Raw genomic sequence first — 13342 nt, 5'->3', positions numbered from 1 at the left:
GGGACAGCAATGTGGTAAGGGAAGAGGCAGGAACCCGACCCCAAGTGGTTCACCTGCCTCAGGCTCCAAATGACTTGAAGATTCGGGTCCCCTCCCCTGCCTCTCCGGTCGGGGGCCGGATTGACATCATTCCTGAAAGCATGGGAGGGAATAACCAAGGAACAGTGGGTACTAAAAACCATAGCCCACGGGTACTGTGTAGAGTTCAACCAATCCCAAAAATACAGACCTCCACGTCAACGAAGACTAACACCAGAACATCTTTGCATACTTCTTCAAGAAGTCGAGATACTGGAACAAAAAGGAGCCATAGAGATCGTACCTCTATCACAGGTAAAGGAGGGTATTTATTCAGTGTACTTCCTTGTACCCAAAAAGGATCTAACCATGCGTCCTGTTCTAGATCTGCGCCCAGCGAACAAGTTTGTAAAACCACAGAAATTTTGCATGGTCACCCTGCAGGAAGTAATTCCTCTGCTCACACAGGGGGATTACATGGCAACTCTGGATATGAAAGATGCATACTTTCATATTTCGATGTTGCCAGCGCACAAAAAGTACCTCAGGTTTATGATAAAAAACAAACATTATCAGTTCAAAGTACTACCAGGGTACTAGCAGTAGCGGCGGCACACCTGTGCAGGCAATCCATTCCAGTTTATCCTTACCTCGACGACTGGCTCATAACAGGGGACTCTTACGAAACATGTCTGTCAAATACCCAAAAGACGATGGATCTTTTATTCAGCCTGGGTTTCTCTATCAACGAGAAAAAGTCCAGCTTAGGCTCAAGTCAAACAATTCCTAGGGGCTCGAATTCGAACAAAGGACGGCCTTGTCTTCCCCTCCAACGAGAGGGTTCAAAAACATGTTATTTCAAATCCCTAACTATGTAGCCAATCGAGAGGTAACAGTACGCAAGGCTATGCGTCTGCTAGGAATGATGGCGTCCTGTATCTACTTAGTACCTCACGCGCGCCTGCGCATGCACCCAATCCAAGAGTGGCTAAGCAACCAGTGCTGTCAGGCCAACGGACAGTGGGACGATTTAGTAATGGTCTCACCGGCCCTAGTTCTCTCGCTGCGGTGGTGGTTGAGGGGAAACCTCTTGAAAGGGAAATCCTTCACCTCCCCCGCAGTGGAAGCCACTCTAACTACAGATGCCTCCCTTACAGGGTGGGGAGCCTACCTGCTCCAGCAGACAGCAAGTGGAGTTTGGTCGCCAGACATAGCGTCCAACCACATAAACCTGCTGGAACTGCGGGCAGTGTTCAAAGCACTAATAGCGTTCGAAACACAACTACAGGGAAAGACTATCCTAATCCTCACAGACCGCACCACAGCCATGTACTATCTGAACAAACAGGGAGGCACTCATTCTCCAGGGTTGTCCAAACTGTCTCAGAACATTTGGAAGATGGCTCTCAAACGCAACATGTTCCTGTTGTCACAACATGTTCCAGGGGAACTCAATCTTCTGGCAGACGTACTCAGCAGAGACTTTCCGTTGCCCAGGGAGTACGAATGGCGATTACACGGAGACATTGTCACCAACGTTTTCGCACAATGGGCTTTTCCAGAGATCGATCTTTTCGCGACCCTGGAAAACGCCCAACGCCAAGATTACGCCTCCAGGTACCCCCAGAACCAATCCAAGGGGAACGGACTCTGGATAACATGGTCAGGGAAATTTGTCTGCGCTTGTCCCCCCGAATCTCCTTTTCAACAAGATTGTGCACAAGATGCAACAGGAACCAGTCACTATGATATTGATGGCCCCTATGTGGGCCCGCCAACCCTGGTTCGCTCATCTGATGGAGATGTCCCTATCTCCTCCAGTCAAACTGCCTTGCCCGTACAACATGTTATCGCAAGACAAAGGGAAGACGCTTCACCCATGCCTGCAGACACTGAATTTAGCGGCCTGGCTCCTGAGGTCATAGAATTCGGTCACCTGCCGCTCCCTCAAAGATGTATGGACATCCTCAGGGAGGCAAGGAAACCTAACACCAGATATTGCTATTCTAGTAAATGGAAACGGTTTGTCATCTGGTGTAACTCAAAGAGCATCAACCCAATCGACTGCTCTCCCACTCACATTGTCCTATACCTAACTCACTTACTTGATTCAGGCCTAGTCTTCAACTCAATAAAGGGGCACCTAGCGGCACATTCAGCATATACAACATCACAACAGAAGGTGTTGTGGTGGAAGATACCAGTGATTAAGGCGTTCATGAAGGGGTAAAAAGAATTCACCCTCCCATTTCTAACCTGGCTCCCGGATGTGACATAAATGTGGTGTTAACTAGGCTATGGTGGGGGCGTGGCTTAGCAGCCTTGATGTAGGCAGCTCTTACTGTGAGCTCCTGGACATCGATTGAAGATCCGGCAGCACAAGATTGGAAATGAACCCACAAACAACTGAAAAAGGACATGCAGCTGTATGAACATGAGGCCCATGGAATGAGCGAACAGCTGACATATAAGCCCAGAGATAGAGCTTCTGAAGCGCAGAGACCCGACTCGTTTAGGGCGAGGACAAGATGGCGGAGGGGACAGGACAAAGGAAACCTCTGACGCACCCGATGGCCGCAATGCACTGCAACGAGTAGTGCGGGGCACACGGAACGAGCCGGCAAACAAGGGAAATTAAACGACTGCACCGGGCCTGTCATGAATATTGCAACATTCTGAAAGGCCGATGCAAGCTTGTTGCAACAACTACAGTTGCGGACCGCTACCGGCGGTATGGGCTGGCAACAGTAACGAGAGGAGGAGAAGCCCAGGGATGCCTTTGCCAGCGGAGACCGAGGAGACCGCACAACGCAGAGCATTAAGGTGCTCGGCAGGCCCACGAAGCTGAAAACGGAAGCTGCCGTGTGCAGGCACTACGGCGTGGATAGACGGACGGAACCAGAGGCACACGTTGGAAGGGGGGGCAGATCAGGAGGGCGCTTTCTGGGCCACATACACCCATAAAAGTGAACAGTCCAGCGACATAAACCCTGACAAATGCAGGCAAAGGAGGCCTGGGTGCGGAGCACCATAAAGAAACTGATTGGACGGTGGAACACAATAGGCGAGAGAATGAAATTCCTGCTTCCTGCTACCTGACTCAGCCAAAGTGCCAGAAGTTGCAGACACTAACACGATATTGTGGGACACCCGTGCAGAGGTGGTCCTCCCTCCCGTGGCATAGAAGCAACAGAGGGTGACGTTAAGGGCTGGACAGTGGCCGCAGGTTAGTGGCAACAGCAGTGTAACCTCAGGGGTGGTGGCACTGCCCCAAGCGCACATTGGCATGAAGCTGCCAAATGTAAATGACAGCCTGGGCACGGACATGCAAGCATAAAGCACGAGGTGGAGGTGACTCCCAGAGCGCCTATGGGGCCTGAGGCGGCACATTGAGGGGGATCCCTCACAACTAACGAACGACACTGAGGCCACGGGCGGGCGGAGAAAGGAGAAGATATCCCTTGACAAGAGGCAAGGAGGTGCTACAGCGCTCCCGGCCCAGAGCAACCCATGAACCAGTGAAGCAGAGCACCAGCTGCGGATCGGGGAGCTAACCTAACGATAGGAAGACTAAGGGGGACCCTAGACAAGGAAGTTGCGACGGAGACATCTTCCATGCAAACACTGAAACAACACGGAAATCGTGACGGGCCACAACACATGAAACCCACAACCAGGAGAGGAACAACGAAGTGGCACAGACCTGACCATTGCTGTTGCATCAGACTGGAGAGCTAATAACAAGACGGATATGTCTGTGAGAGGAGGCAAGGCCAAGGGCAAGCAGCCCACAATGGACATTTTTGCTAAACCGCAACAGTCCCCCACCACTCCAACGCAAAGTGGAGCTGCTGCATCCACAGGGGCAGCAGCGCCAAGCGAAAACCCCATGATCCAAACAGCCATAACAGAACTGAAGGCCTCGTGGGGGACGACGATGGCAGAATTGAAACGAAAATAGCTGCGGTTGGAGTGGAGGTCAACCCATTGAAGCAAGATGTGAGGGCGCTGGCGGAGAGGACCAGCGGTCTGGAGAGTGCGGTGAAAATCAACACAGACACTAGCATGGCCAATGCTAAGGCAGTCCACATATTGAAGCAGCAGGTAGCCAACCTGGAGACTCGAGCAGAGGAGGCAGAAGGAAGAGCTAGGCGCAACAACATACGCGTGGTCGGTCTGCCAAAGGGGGAAGAAGGCCAAGACCCTACGAATTATGTTGAAAACATGATTATGCAAGCGATAGATGCAAATAAGCGTTTGCAGTCGAACGTGCGCACAGGGCCTTGATGAGGAAGCCGCAACCTGGAGCCCCTCCGAGAACAATCATAGCGAAGATCTTGAACTATAGGGACAGGGAAAAGATCTTAGAGTTCTTCAGGAAAGGAGGGACGATAGAAAGAGCGACTGCGACCATCACTGCATATCCAGATTACACGATGCTGGTTCAGAGACTGCGCTACAGCTACGTGGCGATCAAGAGGAGACTGCGCACAGCCAGATTTAAATACAGGGGGGAGTGTTAATAGTTAGGCGAAGTTTGTATTGCGGAACAAGCCTACATGAAAAAAAAGAACTAAGACCTGGCCGGTATTGGTGGAGGGCGGAGTAGGACCCGGATTCGCTATGGGAGACCTAAAAGTAGTTACCTGGAATGTTCGAGGGCTCAATAGTTTTCTAAAAAGAAACAAGGTCATGATGTATCTGCGCAGGCAGAAAATAGATATCGCCTTGTTGCAGGAGACGCACCTGAGTCATGAAAAGCTGGAGGTGATCCGGAAGAAGTGTTGAGGGACTGTCGTGGGCGCAACATACTCAGCTTATGCTAGAAGGGTGATTACCTAGATAGCACCGGACGTACCGTTCCAGCTATTGTGCTCTACAGCTGAAGCGGATGGGAGGATGGTAGTAATAAAAGGATTGGTAGAAAATAAGGAAATATGTATTATAAACACATATGCCCCGAATCAGGATACGGCGGCATACTTTAGAACCCTACATAGCAAACTCAGCGTGAGCCTGGGAGGGGCGGTGATCTGGGGAGGAGATTTCAACTGCGTACTGGACCCGAGGCTGGTCAGGTCAGACACCAAAATAGACAGACCGACCGCAGCGGCCAGGATACTGCAGTCCCTGTTAGCAGACTTTGGGTTGGAGGATGTGTGGAGGTCACATTATCCACAAGATCGACAATATTCGCACTTTTCAGACCCCCAGAATCTACATACCAGATTGGATTATATGTTTGTCACGCATGAACTGATGGCAGAAATAGTACAGACAGACTACAAAGCGAGGGTCCTTTCGGACCATTCGCCACTGATATTGGCATGGCAGTACCGACCCCCAAGAGCGAAAATACCGACATTGCGCCTCCGGGCAGAAGCGCTGAAGGATAACATCTTTAGGGAGGACATGAGAGGAAATAATACGTTATTTTGAGACCAATACAGGCAGTGTAGACTCGGCGGGTGTGCTCTGGGAAGCCTTTAAAGTAGTAGTGAGGGGGCAGCCATATCCAAGTCCAAGGGGCTACAAGGTGGGATTCTTGCAGAACTACAAAAAGCGGAAACGGAGCTAGAACAGGCATTGAAAAGAGGTGGTAGCACCAAAGACGATAATGAAGAAATACTTAGGCTGCAGCAGAAATTTGCGGGACTCTGGGAAAGGCTGTGCAACCTTAATTACAAAAAATACATAGAGACAGCATGCAGGGGGGGACAAACCAGGGAGAGTTTTGGCATGGCTATACCAAAGCGAGACTTCAGATCAGTAATCAGGACGATAGCGAGAGAGGATGGAAGCATAGCAGACACTCAGGAGGGAGTGAATCAAGAATTTGTAGATTACTATCGCATCCTGTATGGGTATGCGGAGGAAAGTGATAACAAGGAAACAAGCGAAACATTAGAGGATATAGGATTGCCGCAGATTGGCGCTGAAGAGCGAGGGGAGCTAGACGCACCAATCACTCTAGAGGAACTAGAAGAAGTGGTGAGACGGCTAGCCACTAGTAAGATCCCGGGGTCTGACGGACTCCCCAGTGAATTTTATAAGAAGTATAAGAATGAGGTAATCCCCCCGCTCTTGGAGATGCTCAACGAAGCATATGAAATTGGAAGGTTACCAGAGTCCCTGAGAGAGGCGATCATCATTCCGCTCCCCAAACCTAACGAACCTGCCTGTGGGGGGAAAAAAGAAAAAAAAACAAAAACTAGGCTTATGGGAGCTCCTTTCGAGCCCAAGAACCTCACCCTTAAGACTGCTTTTTTTTAACAGCAATCACCTCCATTAGAAGAGTAAGTGAACTGCAGGCACTCTCTATTCTAGATCCTTTTGTAACAGTTCAAAGACAAAGTGGTGTTGCGCACTCACCCTAGATTTGCGCCTAAATTCATTTCCAAGTTCCATGTGAACCAGTCAATAGAGCTACCAACGTTCTTTCAAAATCCTTCAAGCCTGGAGGAAAGAACCCTGCACACACTGGATGTACGAAGGGCGGTCATGTTCTATATGGAAAGAACTCGTCCACTTAGGAAGACTAATCAGTTCTTCGTGTCTGTGGCCACAGGAAAAGGAGGAGATGCAGTCTCCAAATCCACTATTTCTAGATGGATTGTCAATTGCATTACACTCTGCTACTATCTTGCTAAGAGAGAACTGCCCTTCAAGCCTAGAGCACATTCCATTCGAGGCACTGGGGCGTCCATAGCATTCATTGCAAATGTTCCCCATGAGTCCATTTGCAAAGCAGCAACCTGGAGTTCTGTACACACCTTTACAAAACACTTTTGCCTAGACACTTATACTAGGTCTGATTCTCAGGTGGGACAGGCAGTACTAAGACATCTTTTCACTACTGTTCCTTCTCACAACCCACCTCCAACTCTGGGTACTGCTTGCTAGTCTATCCACAGCATGTGATTCTAAGCAGATTGACAAACATCAGAAGACCTGCATTACTTACCGTAAAAGCATTTCTGGTGGTTTTATCATCTTAGATTCACATTCGCCCCACCCTTCCTCCCCGCTCGGATGGAAGGAACATAGATGTCTTACTACTTTTTCTCTTTTCTGTACTCACTCACGATGGTCATAAGGCTCCCTCTTGGCAGAAAAAATACAATCGGAGGGACCTCGTCGGTGAGGGATCTTGGGTACACTACACGTCATGTAGGGATAGTGTTACAGGTACACCCATGTTGACGTCCCCTTTCGATTCTCGAAAGACCAGATGCAATACTCCGCGGTTAACATTGGATATCGGACTATGTGCAGCATGTGAATCTAAGCAGATACAACCATCAGAAATGCTTTTACCATAAGTAATGCATGTCTTACCATCAAAAGCCTTTGGCCGAGTGTTCACTTGGCAACAGGAAATATAGTTGACACTATGAGATTTGGATACATTAACATAAAAAAGAAAATATTGCCTACCACTCCCACACAGGGCATTAAAGAGTGGTAGAGAGGATTACTGCTGCACTCTCTCTCCATTAGCCCCTTTAATCTTGCAGTGAAAAGAGAGTGGAGAGAGCCCTAAAGTCAAGAGAGGAATGCAGGGCAATCAGTGTTTTCATTGAACAGGGTAACTTAAATAGCTTGCTTTGCTACACAAGTGCAATTTAATTAGCAAACCTACAGAATTGCATAGCAAATAGCTACACTACTTAATTTATGCCTTGATGTCTTGTTCTATCTATGCTGGCATGTCCTGCAACTTCTCCAGTTATATTGGACAGCCGGCTAGCTCCCCAATGTTTTAATGCTGTTTGTCTTTTCCCAGCTCCAGGAGTCCATGAAGCTCATTGGATATGCACTTCGCCCCAGAGAAAAGCCCCCATCAACGCTCAGCATTCTACTGCGCTACTTCTCAGACATGGGGTGGGCGCACAGCGGTACATGTCCACCCTGTCAATGATACTAAAGGTTGGGGTTAGGGGAGGGTTTGATGTAAACATACGTTTGGTGTGTGATGTGAGAGGAGAAAGCATAGGTGTATGTTTTGAGGCACATGAGACTTCTGCATGGGGGCATTACCTCTCAGGACAGGGCACTAAGCAGTTGGTACAGTAGGAATCGGTAGACTGTGCTAAGAGAAGCCATACTAGACCGTGAATTGGGTAGGGAGGTGGAGAGTGGTTTAAATGAGAAAATAAAGCCTTGAATTTCATTTTGTTTTATGTATAGCACCTTTCACCATAGGTAGGTTCCTAACACGCTGTAGGTTGAATGACCTCGTAAGGACCAGAGTCTAAAGTATGGTAAATTAGGAGGTGCTAATATGCATGTGGGCATTTGGCCATTAAAGGTTATGAGGGGGTGGCCAAATTCCCAGCAGCCACCCTTGTTTAAATGTCATGTGGATGGGTGGAGAGAGGTCCACTAGAGAAATAAACTGGAGGGGGTGTGCAATAGGATATTGTGGGAGAATAGATTTTTTGTGTTAAGTAAACTGTTAGGTTTCATATTGGGTTACTTTGCCACACTTTGCACACTGCCGGTAAAAATAATGCTGGCCTTTGCATTCCCTTTGATCCACTTCTGCAGGGGCCTGAAAGAGGGCTCGGTGGTAGAGGTCGAATGGGTAAGTAAGGTACAGCAAGGGTAAGCCCTATTATAAAAAAGATCAAAGGGGAGGCCGGCAGCATTAGTTGGACTAGCGACATTCTAAGTTTGGCATAGTAACATAGATTTTTCCATGGATTCGTAGGAAACTGGGTGTATGTTGTTGGTGGCGATCTATGCCTTTGAGTGGGACTTTTTAAGAGTTGTTGGAATAATGGGGGAACAGGACTTAGGTTTTTGTGAATAGTATACATTTTGGATTTATTACAATCTGCATGTCGGTTTTGTGGGCTATCTGAGGTTATTCTATTCAAGGGATCAGGACCTGGGTTCATAGGGGCCGTCTAAAGGGCATTGGTCTCATGAGGAGCAAGTTGCATGATGGTTTGGGTGGCTTTATTGTGTGCTGGATTTAGGAGTAGCAGGCTGTATCTGTTTGCTGAAGACGTGAATGGCATTGGATTTACCTGAAGCAGTATACAAAATTTTATGTTTATGAGAAGACAGTAAAGGCCTTTGAATTCCATGAGGCAAAGATGAAGGATTGTTGGGTTCTTGGGAGAATGGGATTTAGGCTTCAAGGGAGAAGTAAAACAATTTTAGATTTGGTTTGTGGCAGAATGTCCAAGTTCATTGAATGTGGAGCCATATATAGGTTTTTTCGGTTATATTATATGGGGTATTGGATTTATGGGGGCAAGGACGTAGGATTTCATGACAAGGAGATGTTTGCAGCAAGAGCAATATCTACCTTTTGAAATTTGAATTTCAAAGTGGTAGAGTAGTACAAGACATTTGGTGGTTAGTTTAGGGCTATTGTACGTAGGGGCAAAGATATTGATTTTCACGTTCACAGAATTAGGAATGGGGATGTATGTACTAATTAGGGGACTATCACATTTTGAAAATCTGACCTATATACAGATTTTTGGGAAAACCTTCAGATTTGGGAATTAGACATGTTTTGGGGACTAGTTTCAGCCTTTGGAATGGAGTATATTTACAAGTTGATGCAGGTGACACTACATTCTATAAATTTGCAATATACCATATATACAGTAAAGAATGTTAGCCATTAGCCTAACCTATAAGGTCTATGTACATGTTTTGGGGTCGCTGCCAGTTGTAAAAATGCTTGCATATAGTTCAGAGGCATGGTTCAGTCACACTTAGGAGTACGACATTTTAACAGGTTCAACTTTGGAATTGGGTGTGTGCAGCATGAGCATGTTTTGTGAACTGTCAAACTGGAAATAGGGCAAAATACAGATTATGAGGTGCAGTCACAGATACTTAGGAATGAGGCTTATGCAGAGGAGTTTTGGACAGGCTTAGACTAAGGAACATGGACATAAGTATATTTTGAGTGACTATCAGACTTGGGAATGCGCAGGTGTATGTTTTGTGTTTGGCGGGGCAGTCTACGTCTTGGGAATGGGTTAAGTTTTGGGGAAATGTCTCAAAACTGGCAATCGCCTGGTGAATGTATAGTATTTAAGCAACTGTCACAGACTTTGGCGAGAGGGGAACTGAGCCAAGTTTAGGATTGGGTAGGTGTACTGGATTTAGGGGACTGCCTTGGATTTGGGGAGGTCTGCCTAATATGCAGGCTTTTGGATTGACCGCTTCATAATACAGAATTTACCAAGTCTCAGATTTGAGATAAATGGTAAAAACAGGTTTTTGGAGAGACTCCGAAAAAGAAGTATAGGTTTTGAGGGGCTGACTAGTACCTTAGAATCAGAGGTGCGAGGGGTGGTATGCACAGACTTTGCAAGCATTCTTAGGCTTCAGGACAGTGCTTCAGTACAGCTTTTTGGGATTGGTCGTGTCCCTAGAAATGGGACATATGTGCACATTTTGGTCTCAAAATTAGGATTGGGACATGTTTTTAGATTTTTGGAGGGCAGTCCTACTTCAATTAAGGGATGCAACATTATGTGCAAGTGTTTTAAGACCATTTTAGCCGTCTGATTGGGTAGTAAAGGAATGAGGAGTTGGGGGCATCGTGGACAAGTTATGCAACAGATTGTGTATGGCTAGTTTTTGCTTTTTTTGAGCTACTCTCTTATTTAGGAATTGAAGTGTGTACATAATTATTTTTGCCAGCCTCAGATTTAAGAATGAAGTGTAAGTTCATGTTTTTGCAGACACTTAGGAAAGGGAGGCTTATGTACAGGCTATTTAGGAATACAGCATATGTAAAAAATTGGGGGGAATGGCTCTGGTTTAGGGCAGATGTACAGGCTTTTAAAATATATGCACATGTCTTGGTGGGAAACCTTTTGCTTACAAATTAGAACATAAGTATATGTATTGATTTTCTCTGGGATAAGAATGGGGCATATACTGTATGTTCAAGGCTTCGGTTTAAGATTTCCACAGGTTTTAGTTAATGGAATAAAGGATTTGGAAGCAGGAGACTAGTGTTGGGATTCTGTCAGACTTTGAATGGGGGTGACTGGTTACAGGGTCCCGTGTTTATCCTTTTGTAGATCCTGGCTCACCCAGACAAAAGGTGGACCCCCACACTGCATCCTGCACACCACAGAGGTGGTTACGCTCGTCGGGCTCCCGTCTTTCAGAGTCCAGTGAGGGTACTGCATCAAGGACACCTGGGGGAAGGGATCTCCCCCATCCTGGGAGAGAGGAGGAGGAGGAGGAGGAGGAGGAGGAGGAGAGAGTCGCATCGGGAAGACCCTCCATGATGAAGCTGAGCAGAAAGTGCAGTGCCAAAGATGAAGAGATCCTGAAATGCGCCTGCAATATGCTTAATCATAGCCTGCAGGGTCTAACAGGAGCCGGTACACCTATAAAACCTTCCATTCACCCCAGCCAGATCAAGCTAAACCCACCAAAGTTATCCCTCATTTCCAATGAAAACTACTCTTCCCCATCAACTCTCTCCCACAAACCATGGCAAGTTGTTTCTAACACATCTGTGTCCGTCATCCCGAGCCGCCGAGTTTATAACCTAAGGAGAGAATCCCATGAACTTCAGACACTTGGACTGAGCCAGGAAAGGGATACTCAGAAACGTTTGAAGCCATTGTCTGCATTGAAGGCTGTTACCATGGACATAAGGGTGTCTCTAGTAAATATATTTTCTCACCTCTCTCAGAATACATTCTCTGTTACCCCAGGGGCCACTAAAGCAAGATCTGGTTCTCTGATCCCAGAACTCCCTCAAAGGAACACAGTTCTACAGACTCCAGGGTACCCTCCAGAAGTCTCTCCAAGCCATCATAGATTGTGTCTGAAGAGGGGTTCTTGTACGCTAAACTCTGAAGAAAAGACATGCACCATTGCAGCAAGCACCTCTGAAAAGAACATCAACCTATTTTCGGAGAGCTGCCAAGAGAAAACTGTCACATCCAACCAAAAAGTGTCTCAGGAGAATTCAGAAGAAGGCCAATTGAATGCATGCACCCCTAATATAAAAGCCACACAGTGCCGGTCTTCCTTCCACAGTAGGCAAGAGACTTGTCCTGATAGTGTGGCATTGGTCATGGGGCATAAGGGAGCCACCCCATGCACTGCCCATCAGCGGCCTGCCATAGCATCCCCTCCGATGAAGCGCAGACGTCTTTTCCGGCCTGAAGAGGTTGCTGGCCTGATATTGGAGGAGCCAAAGGAAGGAGCCTCACTGGCAAACATAAAGTGTAACCTCAAGCATATTGTCAGACTTGGCCCTCTGGCTATTCATGCAGTGCCAGATCCTCATGTCAGAGAATCTGAGATCCCTTTTGTTGATCGGGACAAATACATGCACAACTGTGAAAATCGTAGCTGTTCTCCAGGCAGCGATGACCACACATGTTGCTTATCTCGAAAACGTGCAAGGAGCCCCGAGTCCTTGGTGTTACCCAAGCTGCATCAGTCACCTTTATGTGGAGGAAAAGGTGTCGGAAAAGAGAAATCAGCGGATATGAAGTTGACAAAGCCACTGGAGATAATCACAGCAGGGTGTGGAGGTCTCAGTCCAAACAGATCTGAGAATGGCATCATGGAGTCGGATAATCGGGGAGTGGCAGATACAAGCATCTCACAGAATCATAGCAACATCCTTGCAAGTAGCACAGCGGGAATGAAGGCTGGCACCAAACCGAAAGAGTAAGTGGGGAGTGTGAAAGGTTTGGGAACTGTATCAAGAAGGGGTGAGTAGTTGTAGGGTATTCCTTTTACATCAATGCTAAATTTGACAGGTGGCCCGCGCCCATTTCCAGTCTTTGGCCCGCCCCTTTGATATACATTTCATTGACCTCCAATAATTTTTATATACATTTTATATACATTTGATAAGAGCCCCGATCATTTTTATGTACATTTATATGAATTTTATATTCATTTTATATAAGCTTGATATAAAATGGATGAACCCATCGTCGGCATGCATAAATAGATGCTGTGACGACCGCCCCGCCTAAAAATATCATACATTTGTGGTAGCTTCATCACCTAGTAACAGCAAACTTTGACATAAACTTGATACAAAATGGATAAGACCATCGTTGTGGTGTATAAATAGATGACGTAAGGTAAGGACACCCCATACATTTCATTGTAGCCAAAAATAACCCTCTACATTTGAGATTGATTTATCAACAGTCAACATCAATACTTGATATAAAATTGGATAAGACCGTCGACATGGTGTATAAATGGATGCGTGAGGACCGTCTATATGTTTGATTGCACCCAAAAATAACCCTATAAATTTGAGTTTGCTTTGTACGCAAAGTGTGTGTCCCGCATC

General features: G+C 46.8%; 1 protein-coding gene across 7 annotated transcripts in view; it reads left to right on the top strand.

Annotated features, from left to right (window-relative positions):
• TINF2 (TERF1 interacting nuclear factor 2) overlaps nucleotides 1-13342 on the top strand; it is a 569835-nt gene that overhangs the window by 167818 nt on the left and 388675 nt on the right. For 6 of the 7 annotated variants that reach the window (XR_011283001.1, XR_011283002.1, XM_069633972.1 and 3 more), the window contains 2 exons: nucleotides 7805-7916; nucleotides 11082-12699. Coding sequence is in view for 5 of the 7 variants with exons in the window: in XM_069633972.1 (XP_069490073.1) it covers nucleotides 7805-7916; nucleotides 11082-12699 (1730 nt within the window). In the remaining 2 variants the exon portion in view is untranslated. The remainder of the gene's footprint in view (nucleotides 1-7804; nucleotides 7917-11081; nucleotides 12700-13342) is intronic. The other variant, XM_069633977.1, reaches the window with a different exon arrangement.

This window comes from Ambystoma mexicanum, chromosome 13, assembly GCF_040938575.1.
Source record: "Ambystoma mexicanum isolate Mex_15411 chromosome 13, UKY_AmexF1_1, whole genome shotgun sequence".
NCBI classification, from domain to species: domain Eukaryota; kingdom Metazoa; phylum Chordata; class Amphibia; order Caudata; family Ambystomatidae; genus Ambystoma; species Ambystoma mexicanum.
This window is presented reverse-complemented; position numbering and strand designations above follow the sequence as displayed.